The sequence below is a fragment of the Coloeus monedula genome, assembly GCF_965178545.1.
Source record: "Coloeus monedula genome assembly, chromosome: 2".
Lineage (NCBI taxonomy): Eukaryota > Metazoa > Chordata > Aves > Passeriformes > Corvidae > Coloeus > Coloeus monedula.
This window is the reverse complement of record NC_138782.1, coordinates 40,710,488-40,728,557: the sequence shown is the minus strand read 5'-3', so window position 1 is coordinate 40,728,557 and position 18,070 is coordinate 40,710,488. Positions and strand designations below refer to the sequence as shown.

At 36.2% G+C, this 18,070-nt stretch overlaps 1 protein-coding gene across 2 annotated transcripts in view; it reads left to right on the top strand.

Annotated features, from left to right (window-relative positions):
* PRKN (parkin RBR E3 ubiquitin protein ligase) overlaps positions 1–18,070 on the top strand; it is a 699,935-nt gene that overhangs the window by 582,858 nt on the left and 99,007 nt on the right. For both annotated transcript variants that reach the window (XM_082276720.1, XM_082276719.1), the window contains one exon: positions 4,105–4,254. In XM_082276720.1, the coding sequence (XP_082132846.1) occupies positions 4,105–4,254 (150 nt within the window). The remainder of the gene's footprint in view (positions 1–4,104; positions 4,255–18,070) is intronic.

Here is an 18,070-nt window from a genome sequence, read left to right as displayed (position 1 = left end):
GAGAGGAAAGTTCACAAAGGGATGCAGTTCTCTGAGAACAAACAGAATGTTTTACAACTACCTTGTTCATATACCTTTAGCTGTCTTAGCACCAGTGATTTAGAATAAATTGTATTTTTTGAAGGTTTGGGGTGTTTTTTTCCAAATAGGCATTGAAATATATGGTTCTGTGGAGAATCCAGCAAATATTTGCCTACCTGTATTTCTGAGGACCTTATTACAGTAGCCCATAGCTGCCTGACATGCTTTGCTTGAAAGCTGCTTTCTAGCAGCAGTAGATGGCTGATGATTTCTGTGTAATTTTATGCCACTCATTACCATAGTATTTGACATCCTCATGACTATTAATGGCTTTTGCCTCTTAACATTACATTGAAATCAGCAAGTATCATTCTTCCTCTTTACAAACGGGGAACTGATGAGAAGCATAGATTAAATGACTTACGTGAAAGCTGCAGGAAGGCTATGCTGCTGCCAGGAATGAAATCAGGTGCCATGAATCCCAGTTCCATCAAGTTTCCCATATATTATACTTTGTGAGAGGTTTTTCCTAAAACTAATTGTAGATACTTTCTTCCCTGTAGCATGCAGAACAATTTTACACATGATGAGTGCATCTCTAAATAGGAGGCACACTGATAAAAATTGAGTAATAGATACTGTGAAATATTTTGAATGGACAGAAGAGCTAGATTCATTTAATGACAGCTCTTTATGTATTGGATATCTAGTCTAAGTTAGTTTTCTCAGCTTCAACTATAGCACTTCTGTAGGGTGCTTGACCTTGCCTATCTTAGACATCGTATGTAAGTCAGGATAAATTCCCTTCTTGAGATCTTACCTCTTCTCATGCACTTGAAACCCTGTTTAGGCGAGATGTTTAACTTTCAATGAGCTAAAATTCTGCAAGGTGGTTCACAGTCTAAGCTATTTAGATACCTAAACCTTGGTTTTAAAAATAGCTTAGGCCAGGTGAGTTAGGATCAAAATTATTGGAACTAAGGAAGCTATTGTGAGAGTCACCTGATTCAGGTGCCGTTATCTAGGAAGTTGTTTGATGTCTCGTTACTGTTAAAAAAACAGGGCACTTCAGTACTCAGTTCTTATGCTGATGTACAAATTTAAAGGTGTAAAGATGAATTGCATCCTATCTCTCCTGTTAATTATAAAGGAAGTCTACACAAGCAGTGCAACTATAGGCATCATCACTGTGGAAATGCAAAGTAAATTAAATGAATTCTACTTTAGATCTCCAGTTAAGAGGCAAAGTAAACCAGTGGGTGTTGTGTGCTGTGATGTCCTTAAATATCTCATCCACATATGTGATTAAAAACACATCATGGGCTCCAAAGACATTTAAAGGCTCTTTAAATTTGACTTGCTTAATGCATTTTGATTACATCAGTCCAGTGTGATGTGTATGGCTGTAGTATACCAGAAAAAATGTCTCTAATAGATATGATCTGTCACTGTATGCAAATAATTAATTAATAATTCATGATAAGTGTTTTGGTCCTTTAAAAGTTTTTTATAAATGCACCCTTAATGTAAAGTGAGTCCTTTTTTTCAGGCCACTGAATAAAGAATATAAATCCACATATGTAGTGTAGATTGTGTTATGGCAGCAAACATGCATATGTTCTGCTCTTAGGTGTTTCAGTTGGTTGTTGGGCTTTAAATGAGCAGGTTATAAGGAAAAAGAAATTGGAAAATGACATAAATGTATCTGGTCTTTGAAGGCAGAAAACAGGCTGGTAACTAGATATCGAGATATGCAAATGCATTTAGCACGATCTTTTCTGGATCAGTTTTTTGGCTGTTATAGTGTGAAAATCACTGGTGAGGGTGCCATACTGATTTGGCATGAGTTCTGTGCTGAACCTGTATAAAATGTCAAATTTGTTGGACAGAAGCCATATTGCTGTCCACCTTGCCAGTAGGTAAACCGGATATTTACATTCTGTATCTTTCCCTAACAAGATAAATTTAGAAAAAAAATAAAGGAGAGGAAATGAGAGGAATCTCTCCATGTCCTTTCAGGCTAAGGTAATGGCTGGAAAGTATATTCTTTTTTTTCTACTGAGAATTTTTAATGTAAATGCTGACAGAATCTCAGCTACAGTGTCACTGGTGTTTGCCTTCATAATCAGAAGCTATTAACAATCCCACATCCAGCACAAAGTTCCCTCTTAACAGGGTAAGACAATCATCACCCTCACCTTCAGGTCCAGTCTGTGCCCTGGAGAAAAATTAGGCTACTAGAGAGTTTTGGAACAATGGCTACCTATATTTCTATAAAAGCCAGCAGAAGGACTTGGAGCACTCAACATGTATTTAGTGGAAGGACCACAAACTTTGCTGAAAATTGAGAGCATCCAACATTAAATATTTATGCCGTTACTCTTGGTTTGAGCATGAGAATAATGCAGGAAAACACCAGTTGACTTCTTGAGCCCCTGCGTTCAAGGAGACTTTGCAGACATGTCTTGCACATTCCTCAAAATACTATTTTTCCAAATACAAGATTCTTAAGTCAGAATTTATGGCTGACATTCATACACTGAATGATATTTTGAAGTCTTTTTCTCCTTTTAGATTTTGTTTTTCTTTTGAGAGGTTGTTTGGATTTTTTGTTAATTAACAAAGGTGGATACTTTAAGTTTGGGTTGATTTTTTTTTCTGTGATGCGAACTTTTGTGTCTATATGTTAAAGTCTTTTAAGAGCTCTATTATTATTTTCAGAAGCCAGCTTAATAAGACATGTTGTGACAGCATTTGCAGAAGAATCTTCTGAAATGTACCCAGAAGATATGTAGTAGAGCCTTCTTTGTAATTTAATTTTTTTTTTTGGTATGCTACATGTAAGAGGTCTTGGTCCTAAAGATTCTATTTTCCTCAAAAGATTTCTTTGGAGGGGAGTGTGGATTTGAGAAAGAATTTTTTCTTTGTTATCCTCCCAAAAACGGGAACAGTATTTTCATGAGCCATTATGGGATAAAATCTTACAAAGACTGTTGTGAGTCCTGTAACATAAAGCTCTTCTTTTGTTTCTTTAGCACACCATAAAGTCTGCTCACAGAGAAAATTCATACCTACTCCCTTCCTCTTTTGGCCTTTTGGATTTGCCTGTTTTCTTTGGGGCTGTTAGGACCAAATGCTTTCATTTATTTCCCTCCACAATAGACCAGATTTATAGGCGAATCTGAAGCCTGGTTTACAGAGGTTATATAGCCACTGGTGTGGAACTGCACCAACACAGAACCCTAGAGTGGATGTGATTTACATGTACACAGCATGATTTGTACTAGCTCAGCTTATCTTTGGCTGAAAGCAGGGTAAATTAGACATGGGAAAGTTATTGCAGTGACATCAGTCATTTTAGAGCAGGCATTTCTGTCAGTGAGCATACACTGAGCATGTTACTTAATGCTGTGTGTCAGTGTCTCCATCATTAAAATTAAGGCATTTCCATGACCTTTTAGGCTATCAGGATGGAATTAAATGAAAAGTGAAAAAACTAAAGAAAACTTCGTGGGAGACCCAGGGAAAAAATATACGTAGCATTGAAATGAATGTATATAAGAGAGTTATTCTGCTGATCAGTTTAATGATGGCTTACTTTTAAAATAAAGTTGCCTAGGCAAATTTTTACAGCCCTTAAGGTCAAAACATTACACTGTACTTTAGATATAGATCCCCGAAGGGGGAATTTTGTGTGTTCTTTTCAATCTGTATACAACTTTTATCATTTATCTGTTGGACCATTTTTTATGACATTTACAATAATTTTTTATAGTAATATAAGTGTACTTGGTGTTACTTACAGAAGAAGTATGCTGTTTTCTTGATTTTAATATCCCACACAATCTTCTGGTGGTGAAAATGGCTGTGAGCCAGAAAATGATGCATATGATGTGAGTTGGAGCAGAGTGACACCCCATTTAGTAGTACTGCAAAGTTTTAGACTTTTGACAAATAACCTGAACTTAATATGTGAGACATTAGGACAATTCTCTGCATTATGTGGGATAGAGTCAAGCTCAAAGTTTTGGGGGGTGTTTTTGCATGCTGCTAGGAGTTTAACACCAGTCTGTTGTGTTGTAGTACAACCGTTACCAGCGCTATGGGGCCGAGGAATGTGTGCTGCAGATGGGAGGAGTGCTGTGTCCAACCCCCAGCTGTGGAGCAGGTCTGCTTCCTGAGCCAGGGCTGAGGAGAATCGTGTGTGAACCAGGCAATGGACTAGGCTGTGGGGTAAGAACCTATGTTTTCCTTCTAGTGGTGTGGGAAATAACTGATATTGGACAACGAATGCTGAGACAAAGGGGGAAAATGTGGTTGGCTTTTTTACCTTTTCCATCAGTGACCCTGAATTGCCCTTCATACCAGAGTGGGATAATGTAGCTCAATAAACAATTTAAATATAGCACAATGGCTTAGGAATGATGACTTCATCATGTAGAATGTGTCCATTCCATAATTCTGTGCTCTATTTGGTTTAAGAAGTTGCTGAGCAGTTACAGTAAGAAATTGAACTGTGCAAATGAAAGTCCAAATGGGTTCTTTCTTCTCCTAGCACTCAGCTAAAATGAACAGGGTCTTGAGCAAACCATTCATTATCTTATTAATTTTTTTTTACAGAAAAAGGAGAGATAGAATAGCCTGTTCATGACACTGTAATGACATTGCTTGTGCATGTAAAAATACATGATGAAAAGAAATATATAAATATTTTTGTGTACTCATAAAAATTGCTTTTAAGGAAGGGGAATGAACAATTAATGGTGGATTTATGGAAATCAAAATCAGATGAAACTTGAAAATGTTTTTGCCAAGAGATCAGATCATATGGACTATCGACAGTTTTGGCAGTAGAAAAAGCAAGTGCTTTACAAGAATCAAGCTCTGGGGAAAATAGATATACATAGAGACAAATCTATAAATAAAAGAACCTATTAAATGTTCAGTCAGAGTGACTAACTGGTGTTTGCACTATGTGACTCTTTCCATGGTTAGAATTGTGGCGGAATTCCATGAACACTATGAAAGATAAAATATCTATATTTGTAAAATACTATGATGCTCTTTCTGCTGTCTTTCTTGTGTAAAATGCACTTTTTATTGTAGTTTTAATGTTGCCCAAACTGATACCATGGAAGAATAATAGTTTGCTGAACTAGGAAGTCACAGTAACTCGTCTTCTGTGAGTAGGTTAGCATCTGTCGACCTTGGTAAGACTTCCTATATGTCCATGCAGTGGTGCATGTAAAATAGAGTACTACCCAAATTCACTGAGCAGACATGGGGCTGCAAAACAAAGCAGAATCTGGGAAAGTAATAAGAAACACAACTGCATAAACAAAAGGGAATGCCTCTGGATTAACTATTAGGCATTGGTTAAAAAAGATAAAATCACAAATAATTTTTATTCAGCTCTCTGCCTTGACGTGGTGAAAATCATATTGTATTTTTGCAGCTTCATTCATCATCATTCTAAATCTGAAAATGCCCTGTAGATAAAGTGTACATAGCATAAAGGCTTGATATATTGCCCAGTTTAGCAAACTGCTCTGTTTCCTTCTAAGGACTCCGAGCTGTGCTTGGTAGCGATCAGATCTGCAGCCTTGAGTGTAAGCTCACCCTTTGTTTTAAATCATGTGATGTCTTGAACATTACAGGGTACAATTCACCGAGGCTGAAATGAGAAGCAGGAGGCTGGTCTGTAAGCCAAATTTTGGTAACATTAAGGCCCTTCCTCAGAATCTATAATGGAACAGAGTGAAAATATATGCCTTTGAATCTTTCTTTGCACCCTAAAAAATTATAACCTCAGGGAAGATTTGTCACAGACTTGCTGTGTTGAGGGTCCTAGCACTGAAATCAGATGCTGGTGATAAAGTTGGCTGAAGGTAAAGATCCACCTGCAAGGACAGCAAGACAGTTAGAAAAGCTATTTATTTTTACTCTTTTTATGTAGTCATTTTCAGTGTTTTCTATTCTTAAGCTATGATGTGGTTTTTCCCAGTCAAAACCTCACCTTTTGTAGTGTGAAGGCCTTCCACTAGTTTTTATGGAATCCAGAAAGATCCATTTCAGAGCTCAGCATTCTCCCATGAGTGTATGCATGATTTACAAGCTCAAAGAAAGGCCTGAGATGAAGAATGTCCCTATCATCCATCCAAATAAGGGCTGCAAAAGATGTTTTGCAGTACTTAACCTGTACAGCTTAGATTAGAAATACATTCCTTGCTGAAGCTGGTAAGCAAAGAAATAAGGAAAGTGGTGTGAATCTGGAGATTCTTTATGAATGTCCGCGTCATTCTTCAAGCTGTACTTTGGTTATGTAGAGTCTCTTTTGGGATATTTGAACCTCTGTCTTTGGTTCTTTAAAGTTCGTATTGGTAACAGCAGAAGTTACATCCAACATCAGTGGTCTGTTATTCACACAAAAACTCTTGCAGAGAAATAGTTGCCTTTTGAACAGAACAAATTGATTTCTCAGGTCTGAATTGGCATGTTAGGGTAGCTAACAACCCTCAAGTAGCTAAGGATTTTGATTAGCTGATGAGATGACTAGGGGAGAGAGGAAGGACAAGCAGTCAAGAGAAAGTCGAGACAGTGAATGAGAAGGGGTTTCAACAACCATTTTAGAAAAGTAGAGTCTAAAGGAACCAAAAATAGAATAAACTGGCCACCAAGGACTGAGGCAAAATAAATATTCCAATATTCAGAGAGATAAGTATGGGAGGCAGTCCCAAATATGTAAGGACTATGACCAAAACTGAAGGAATAATGAAAAATTAACAGGTGATCAAGCCAGGCTGGGATGCAGACATTTTGGTTTCCTCAATTTCTTACTCTGTTATGTGGAATGAGAAACTGTAATCTCTTTTTGCAGAGGAACTGCCACTGGTATCAAAGGTAAATGTGAATCTCCAGGAGAGTGCTTATAATTTGCTAAAAGGGCCTTTGGGAAAGTTAAAAGATGGATTTTGCTTTGTCTCAGGAAATTTGGAAACAGCAACATGTAGGGCCTAGAAACAGTTTGGTAAATGCCTGTACAGAACGGTACCAAAAAGATGAGAAAAGACATTTAAATGTAATCATCTCTAAATGTACCCGTGTAGTCAGGCACTGCTGTCTATTCAGGCTTTCAGGCAAAAAAAACCTGAGATGAAATGTTAACTTGACTGAATAGTAGCATGCAGATATCCTTTTAATGATTATGGATGGTCCTCCCCTAGAGCCATGTTGTGGTACCACTGACTGACTCCACTGAAGTCTAATCTTTCTTTTCATTATTATTATTATTAGCCATAAACTTATTAATTGATTTACAAAAATTTACCTTTATACAGTATTCTACCTTCATTACTATGCATCAGACCTATGTTATTAACTTCTGTTGCTCAGCTATAAAATCTTGACATATTTAATACTAGAAAACAGCAACAAAATGCAGTAGGTAGTACATATTGTACCAGCTGGCCTAGGTACAGGAAAAGCTGTGGTAAACAAGACATACAAAAGCTTTATGAATAAAACATTTTTGTCTTGTTTTGTATTATACCGGCATATTATTTACTGTACATTAAAGAAGTTTGGAGTTAAAACCAGCTTAGAATGGATCTTCAAAAGGGACTATACTATTTATTTGTTAAGAAGTGTGCCTTGATTTTTGCACAGACAGCTCAGTTGCCTTGCAAAACATTCCTTGTCAGTATCTTTCAGTATCAATGGGATGATAACTGACTGATGTGTAACTGCATCCCAGATTTTGCTCCACAATGGTATGTTGTACAGCAACAATGGTAAATGTTTTGCAGCATGCATTATCAGTTGGCCCATCCCTTGAAATGGGGTGAGATGGGAGATACAGGATAGTGGAGACAGAGCCTCTGCTGTTCTTTTCCCCTTGAGTTTCTTCATTCCTAGTATAGCATATGTAAGCACAAAGAAGAATGTATTTCCAGAGATTGTCTGTTCTTTGATAATCCCTTTCTAGGAGACCTGACTCTTGAAGATCCATGGAGGTCCTGAGACCACTCTAAGCTGTACTAAGGTCTGGGTGACAATTTAAATGGTTTTAGGAATAAGCTGTCATCATTGATGTTTTTGTTGTTCTTCTTTTAGATCCCCTAATGTGAAACTCCAATCTGCAAGTGGGTACTCAAGTGCAGTGTATTAAATGTGCAATGATAAAGTAAATTTTATAGTCTTTCAAAGGGAACACAAAATTTGAGGGTATTTCATCTCTTTTACACCATATGTACTGTTCCGTAAACAAAGTGCATTGAAGAACATCAAAAGATGTGTTCCCATCTAGGACAGGTGAAATTTTATGGCTGCAGACTACAAGAGGTCCCTGAAAAAAATCAATAGCTATAAATACCATGTCTTCCTTATAAATAGAATTCCTAGGCTGTTGTATTACATAAAACAAAATCCCTAAGGCAATTTCGCTCTACCCAGCATTTTTTTCTCATTGATTTCTTCTTGCATTCTTCTTCCATGGCTAAGGAAGCATATGTCAAAAGCAATTGCACCATATTTGTAGGATTAATAATTGTCTGCCTTTTCAGAAAGCTTAATAGAATAGAGGACACTCTAAAATAGTTACTTGAGAAGTGCACTACATACTCCTGTTATTTGCAAAGTTGGGGTTTTTATGATTCATCATCGTGTGTTCGTGCACGTCCTAGCAGACACGTTTCATCTTCAGTAATGTCTTTGTTAAGCCCAGTAATACGCTTGTAGGCAAACCCCAAACTATTGGGGAAGATCTTTTGTCTTGAGGAGACAAATCTGAACTATAAAAATTCCAAGCAATTCTTATCCACTTAATTCTGATAATTCAAATGTTAGTTGTGTATGTCCTTCTAAACTTCTGGAGCTGGGTTGTTTAATTTAGGCTTTTATATATTGGTTGAAGTGCTATGTGCACCTGTACTTCCTCTGGAATCTGAACCAGCTTGCAAATACTGCTTCATTTATGTGAAAGTGCACAAGAGTTTTTGAAGTGAAAAACAGTTTCCACATCTGGAAGTTATAAGTCTTTTATTGTGAAGTTAGGTTTTAATGCAATGCATTGTCATGATCAACTTGTACTTTCTTTCTGCAATTTCTCTCCCTTTCAAATCTGGTTTTATCATGTTATTCCATCTACATTGCCTGATCAAAATTTTTGAAAGTCTGACTAACCTCAAAGACTTTATTTTCAAACAAAGATGTAGGTATGAATTTGTGGTTCAGGACATGTACTTTATTACTTTGTTAGTAGTACCAGGAGAATCTTCAATGTACATAAAGAGAAGATAGGCAACATTTAAAATAATTTGAGATATAAAGATAGTCAAGATGAGTAGTGGTAATTCAAGACAACCTTTGAAGGTACTTGACTGAAAAATTTTTTTTCAATTTTAAAATCAGATGAATAAAAGGTCATGGGTGAAGAAGGGCTGTGTGTACAGTGATCTGAATTTTTCTCTCAGTTTTAAGATGGGAATAGAAGTTGAAGCAGAAGCAGAAAATAGAGGCTCCAAGGTTTTGAAAAACAGAGGAATAATTCAGGAAACAAAACACCTTGAGACCTTTATGTCATTTGCAAAGCACTAAAATGGAAATAGAAGATTGCTGCTATCTAGTAGCCCTCGCAAATTGAAGGGTTACTCCTTGTTATTACATTTCAGGTATCTGTCCTTGTTCCGTATGTCATTGAATTTTTGCTTTTAAGAGAATTCACCAGAAAGGTGTGACCATGGAAAAGGTAATAGCTGAAGATATTGCTGTGATTAAGAAACCAGCTCACAGCAGGAGTGTTTCATAATATTGTATAGGGAGTGTTTTCAAGGGGAATGAAAATGAGACAGACATTTTCTATTATTGCTAAATGCTGAGTTGCTAGCGCTGCGCCACAAGCTCTAAGCAGTAATCATGTACTGCTTTCTTCTATTGAGTGGGCACTCTAGCCTTTAGAGAGTGGAATTCCATCTTGTTGACACATTATGCTTCAGTGGCAGAGCAAGTTGTTTCATTGCTAAAATATGACAGGCTGACCAAAATTCCTTTTGGATTTGTGGGCTTTTCTTCTGGTACTGTTTTACATGGGTTAAAATTAACTATAAAAGCATGGGGCTTTTTAAGATTAGTAGAATGGTAATGTTTTGATAAAGTGTTTACCCCAGAATTGCACTGTGCAGTTAACCAGCTATATATTGCTGCCAAGGTGCATTATTTTCATTGCCCATATCTTGTAGTGCAGGGCAATTAATTGATCTAGTGACTGATATGAAAGTCAGCTGTTAGCAGCGTGTGGATAAAGCAATCTAGAGAATGTTTCCATTTTTAATAATACGGATCACAATAGTTCGTAGGACTAGCAAAAGAAAAATACTTTTTATACAGAAAACAGATCAATTACTTGGACTTGGTTTAATAGCAGAAGAATAACCACTTTTTCCTTTACATCCCGAATCATGAAGTACTACCTAGAAAAATATTGTTAGAAAATATGTGAGTCTCTTCCACGCTATGTGAGCTAAAACTGAAACTTCATTAGTTTTGTCTGCTAGATTTCCAGAATATTATGGGATGACTCATATCATGTGATAAAATTCTGTATCCCTTGATTTATGTAGGGTATAGCTTTTACCTCACTTCTGCCTCATGCAGGCATCTGGAAAATGGCTTTGTACATTTACATTGCAAATTGAAAGTGCGGTGTCTTCAGTTATTTTTGCTTGACTTATTATTCTGTGGCTACCTAGTAAAATTTAAAAACATTTAAAATCTGTCATATGTGTTCTAAGACAGGATTAAGAAAGCAGAGAAAAGAGGTAGTTACCCAATAAGAGGATGGAAGATGATCTCTGTAATCTAGAGATATCATAGATATAAGAATAACACTGTATTTGCATCAGGGAAATTGTATTAAACTAGGATAAAATCAAGTTCTTCTTTGTAAAGATTAGTCAAAACTGGACACACAGACCTAGGAATTAGAGACAATGAAACTGATGTCTGTGAGTGTAAACCAGCTCAGACTGGGATTTGTCTTGCAGAAGATATATTGTCCTGGTTTAACCAACTGGTCTGAAATAGGAATGAGCTAAAGTTGCAAGCATTTGAGACCCATTTTAAATTGAGGGCTGACATAATAGCAGGTGGGTTTAAAATCACATCAGTAGTTGATTTTGGGATTTATCAGCTAACTGGTAGTCCTTGTAAACTGTTAGATCAAACAATCCCCTGGAAGGTTGACAAGGGTTTTCATATTAGAGATACCAAACACTCGACTTTGTAGCTTGTTCAGTACTTAGACTGCAGAGCCAAAGATGCCTGGGCTTCCATTTTCTTCATCTGTGGAAAGAGAACAACATTTTACAATAGATGCAATGCAAAAACGTGCATAATCCACAGCTTACCCTAAACTGATTTTAGCACACAGATGTGGAAAAAGACCTCAGAAAAAAAAAGTACCTTCTCTGGAGAGATTCCTGGTTTTAAGTACCCACTGAGTATATCATGCTCTGATGCTCAGGTCAGGATAAATTGATCCCTGAATTTGAAGGAAAGACAAAATTTTCTCTCAGGGCTTATTGTCAGAGACTTGATATTCTATGCAAGAGTTGGTGGATGAGCTAAATACCATCTCCAGGAATCTGGGAGGGCATTTCTCACCTACAAATTCCATGTTATTTGAAGAGCCACAGGGTTTGATGACATCTTTGTCTATTTTGGACTATGTCTGTGGCACAGCACAGTTTAGTCTCTTGACAACTGCAGTGCTCTTGTCTAATTAAAGTAACTGGGCTCCATGTAGCAGTATCTGGGTGATAACTTAATGGCTTATGATGCTCAGGAGATTATGTTAGATGAACTCATAATTCTATCTAGTCTTAAGTATAATGGAAGTTTATGACTGGAGAGAACTTGCAACTACTTTTTTCTTACTACTCATCTTCTCTTCAACGAAGTGCCTAGAAATATGTCTGACAGTCAGGAGACAATGTATTATTATGTGGCCCATCAGAAAAGACATGGAGTACAAAAATCAGAAAGAAGGAAAAATAAACTGTTTATAGGAATTGCCCATTAATTCTACATGTATGAAAAACAGAACTCTGTTTTCTGGCTTCATATTTCACTTACATTCAGGATAAGATTATTCTCCCCTATTTGATAGAAAGAAACACTTTGCACATGATAGAAAAGTGTAGCCATTTTAAATCAACCTGTACTTCCTTCTGCTAATAGATTAAAAAGTCCTGGTTGCAGCAGCCTGTCCCAGACCACAAGAGGTGCTTGAGCTTTTTTGCTTATACAGTTCATCTACTGACTGCAGTTTCATAATCACTAAGACAAATACAAATTAATTTGTAAATTATCGGAAATAGGTGTTAGTGGAAGATTTGATGTGAATAAACAGATCTATCACTGAGTCACTGGAGAGGGAACAATAATGCAATCAGGACAGGATGTGCTGCTTGAGAATGGCAGCCGCCAAGGGGAGGATTCTAATTGTGCAAGAGGCTTATTTGAGCAATCTTCTAAAAAAATTTCTGTATTTGAACAGGAAAGAGAAACATGGGCTGAATGCAGGAAATCACTTATAAATGAAAAGGAAAATAAATATGAATCAAATAAGCCTATTTATTGCCTTTCATATGAAGTTTCATATGAAGGCCTCCTGAGGCACTTTGGATTATATTATTACATTATTGTAAAAAAGCAGGATTAAAATCAATGATGGAGTAAAGAGCTAGGACCAGCACAATAAGACCTTAGATTAAAATGAATCTATTGACTCGCATTTTTAGCTAAGCCAGGATAAAAATTCAAAGTTCTGAATGTTAAAGAAGAATTGTCTTCATTATGTGGCTGGAATAATTCTAGCTTGTAGCCCAACTCAGAAGTAAATCACAAGATTCATGAAGTGAGCGGCTCACACAGATCCCGAAAAACCATTTCTTTCTACTGCTTTTGTGGCACTTGTAGTCTTCATGTTGTTGGATGTCAGAGTAAAAAAAAAAATTAGTAGAGATTTGGGGTTTAAGTCCATTCTTTGTAAGTACAAACACGAAAAACAGTAGTTTGTATCAGTTTGGAACTTACAAAGAATGACACTTTTTTTATCTAAAAGGAGTATCTCCAATTAGAAATGTTTGCAAGTTTTATATTTCTTTATTAGCTGATCAAAGAAATGCCCAAAGAGTGTCTTTCTCAACTTTACTTTGACTCCACAAATACATAACGTCTCTGTTGGTCAGGCATACTCTTGGTTCATTTTTGCAAGACTACAACACCATTTTTCAACTGGAGGGCATAAAATGATAGCTTACCAAGACTATGAAAGTCTTTGTGATAAAAAAAGGAATGGCACAAAATGCAGAGTACAAGTAGTGTGGTAGTGTGCAGTGACATTTTCCTGAAGAATATTTCTTTTGTGCTGACAAACAAGATGCTGTGTAAAGCTTCCCAGTGCTCCTCTTGGGTTTACAGTTATATGGAGTTTCTCACTGGATCTTTAAGGAAAAGCTTTTTCACACACATTACAGTTACAATAGTATGTCTGTGGAATGAAGCAAAGCTACTCCTTTTCATTTCACCAGTACAAGAGAAATGTTTATTTTTCATTGCACATGTTGCATCACTTCTCTGTACTATACAGAATCCGGATTGACTGGACACTGAAATGGATCTCTTTGGGCTATGCTCCATGAAGAGTGGGATAAAATTGGCATTAAAAATATTTAAAGTATAGCTAAATGTATTTCTCATATAAAAAAAATTAATAGCTTTTTAAAATAAAATTAAGTAGAACAGAGTTATTCTGACATCAATTCCCTCACCACTAGTATTTCAGTAAGGTATTTAATAATGATGTCACATGCAAAATTTTATTATTTCAAAACCATTTCAAAGAGATAGCAAAGCCACCATTCCACAATCAAAGCTGATTTTGAAGTGCTGAAACAAAGCTGATTTTCAATTATCAGAGTCAAAAAAAAAGTGTCTGAAAACTGTCTTGATTGCTGCAAAACTGCTGTCTTTTCAAGTTGGATAACTCAAAACAAGTAGATGATTCTTATGAAGCATCAAACAAAAATCCCCTTCTAACAAAGCATAAAAAAAACTTAGCCTGAAAGAGAATATCTCAGTAAAGTTATAAGCTTCTGAAAGTGAGTTTAGAATAGAAGTTGCATCTTAACTTTAACAATTGTATTAAGGTCACTAAGGTATAACAAAGGGAGTAAAGAAAATGTTGCAAAGTCAAGGGCAAACTATGAAAATAAAATAAAATGAAAATATAATGACCAAATTAAATAAAAGAGATCCCTTACACAGTAATAACATTCTGAATGAAAAGCAAGGACATAGATTTGGAGAACAGTGACCAACTGTAATTCAGTGAGAAATAATAGAAAACCAGAATGCAGTGTGTGCTCATAAAACCCTCATGGGAGGAGAAAAGTAAAAATTCTGATAAGGATAATATAATATATATTTGCATAGAGGCCTTGACAAAGGGCATAAAATCATGGGTGGATAACCAAGACTCAGTTAACTCTATTTTATCCTTATATTTCTCAAAAATTAAATAATTCATGCCACTCTTTTTTTTTACAAAATCTCCCACTTTATATTGGCTGACAATCACTACCTTGATAGCAAATCTATTCCACTGACACATAAGTGAAGAGATAAAGAGAAAGGCTTGAAGGTACTAGTGGCTCACTTGTTCAGACTAAATTAAATGAGCAGTAAAATAGGCTGGCAAAACTGGGCCTTGTTTCCTTTAAGAAATATCAAATAGAAGTAATAAGTTTTGTATGTATCTCTGTCATTTTTATGCCAGTGAAAATGCTCACATATGTAAAATCAAATAATGACATGGATAAGTCTCTTTTGCACACCTGAAATAGTTATATTAAAAAATATCGACTTTCAGACTACCAGTCTGAAGCCAGTCTTTGTTATTAAGTATAGTCAACATAGTCTGCAAACGAAAAATAGGTATGAGACATGTTCTACAACATTATCATATATAAAGAAAGCTTGACAAGACTTTGCTTTCTACTTACTTTCCTCTTCAAACTAAAGTTGATGTAAATTTTATTCCCTTGTTTTATTTAGGAAACTTCTTGTAGGTCTCCTAAACATGCTTTTTGAAATTCTTTAGTTTTTATGGTAAGGATACTTATCTCAAAATCTAATTGAGCAGCATCATTCTGGAAAAACAAAATAGTTGAATAGTTGAATATACCTGTTGTTGGCATAGGCTTTCAGTGTCATTTGACCTAAATCAGAATGCTGAAATCTTAAAAACCACCAGGAGGTTGAAACTGAAATCCACAAGTGGAATCTCCTCCACTGGAGATGGAGGAGCAGTAAAAAGGAAAGTGAAGGCAACAAGGAGCCAGCCTTAAGGAGAGGTCTGAGAAGACATGGTGGGAACTTACTGATTATTCAAAATTCTCACTGAAGCACCAATATTTTCACTCCCTCTCTTGACTCAAAGAGTGGGAAATTGTTCCTCTATTTTGTGGCAACAGCCTGGAAGAGACAACAGAATCATTAACTTGCCTCCTCTGCTGAGAGCTGTGACTTTATGTGAGGTGGTATCACACCTCTGGTTGGTTGTTTGATCCCTAGTAAGCAGATTGAGATGGAGAATACCAGGTAGTAAGGGGCTTGGGTTCTCCAGAGATCCCAAGCAGAGTCTGAAAATGCATATTCTATAAGGAAAACCTAGAACTTATTACATCCTTTGATGGGTGGCTCTGGCATAAAAGAAAAAAGTATAGATGAGAGTATGTGTGCCTTGGCTGCATGTATTCAGGATGATGGGAAACTACCTGCCACACCTTTGTATAAATGAACATGGAATTGGGATGGTTACCTGAACTAGTGGGTGATATCCCTGCCCATGGCAGGGGGGTTGGAACTAGGTGATCTCTAACATTCCTCCCAACCCTCACCATTCTATGGTATCATGGGCTGTGTGTAGGAGTTGCAGTGCCGGGTGTGAAAGGAGCATGGGGGCAACTGCAAGTGTGTTCAGAGTGAGTTGAGTGGTCTGTTAAGTGGGTGAAAGCTTCACAAAGACGTATAAGTATCAACTGTATAAAGAACGGCCTAGCCACATGACCATGATATTTTACATGAGTTCCTGGTCATTGCAGATTTTTTTTGTGAATGTATACTGATTATACCAAATTTTGTGTTTGCAAGTATCCACAAGTATCATATTTTAAAATCTTTTTATGCTGACGGGAAGCTTTTTCTGGTTACCTAAAGTAGTTATCTAAAGTTATTTGGGAAAATGTTTTGGATTTGGAGATGTAAAACAATGTGGCTGCCAAACTGTAGGATTGCTCTGAGCTAGAAACCCACCATATCCTGGTATGAGAGGAGTGACAACAACTGGTAATTGGTGAGTTAAATAAATCAAAGAGGAAATAAACTGTACCATAAATGTACAATACAATAACAGCTTTTATATGCTGCTGGGGTTCTCACCAGTGGTGTTTTCATAAAATGCATCACAAGCTTTCAGTGTTCAGGGAAACACATTAGTGTTTTTGAATTGTTTTTATTATAAGCCATGCAAATAGGGTTTGTCCCAGTGGGGTGTGACATTAATTATTAGCAAAAGATGTTTTGCATGATTTCAGTCCACACAGAATGAACAGTTTAGTCTTTATTTTCAAAGAGTGACAGATAACTATTCAAAACTGCATTAAAAAACATTTAACCCATGCAGAGTATTCCTGCTGAAAAGGTGACACATGGCAGAAATAAATTGCCCTAATAACATTTGCAAATGTTTTGTGACTGCAAAGATGTTATCAGTGTAATTCAAACATGTTCCCTTTCATTATGCTTCAGAAAAAAACAGTACTTAAATTCTTTTGTATGGATGACCAGTGGTCAAATCCTGAAATAAAAAAAAGTTTGAATCTTTTAAAGATAGATTTCTTTTAGAATAAGTCCCCTAGACAAAGCAAACAAAAAGTCAATCAAACAAAACATATTTCTGCAAGAGAGGCAAGGGGAGAATAATGACTTGTGAAAGGTAAAAAATAAGTATTCTTCTCTAACTAATAAGAAATCAGTTCTAGGCAGAAAAGGGGAGCTGATAAGTCAGTAAAGAAATCATAAAGTCACAATGGTAAATTATCTCAGTGTAAAGGAGGATTAGGAAGGGTAAGGAGAGACCAACTTGCTTGAAAAATGACCTTTTTATCACTTGAAAAGTAAGAAAGAAATTAATGCAAAATTTAAGCATGTTGTATCATTTTTAACAGCTAGAAAAACAGAAGACACACAGGGGCTGTCAGAAAGTGCAAGGTGTGAAATAAAGTATTTTTAATATAAAGTCTACCAAGCAGTATTCAGAATGCTTTCCATAAAGAAGAGAAACAGTAACATGAAAGATCAAGGAAGCTTTTACTTAGCTTCTCATTGAGAGGAATCTGTATCATTAAAATGCTCCAAGAAGGCAAAAGTGTTTACTTTTATGTTTAAATCTAAATTTAAAAGGTCAAGCCTGCTTAGATGGTAAGCAGAGCTAAAACCTGTGAAACAGAATTAAAAATACCCACTACAGTGGGGAAAGGACAGCATAAAGATAGGTTTTCAAATCCACTTGCCCTGATGAAATTTTTTCTTGTAGGAATGGCTGAAGAATATCCAACATATTAATCATCACTTCTAAGAACAGGGTAAGAAAGATTTTGCAAAAGGCAAAAGCATGAAATCTGTGTCTAAAAAGAGGAAAAAACACCATAATCTGAGACTTACAGAAAGTGGTTTTGGACTCCTGAGGAGAAATTGTAGCAAAAACTGTAACTATTAGTAATAAGAAAGAGGACAAAAAGATAAAGTCTCAGGAAGCGTGGACTTAGCCAGAGTCTATCACATCAATCTAACTTATTTTGCCAGATAACAGGACTTGTGAGTAGGAGAGAAGTAGATTATGTTTTTTGTAGTGAATCCATCTAAGCTTCTAACATTGTTTCATATAAAATTCAGGTGAACTAGGAAATACAAGACCAGATGATAATTT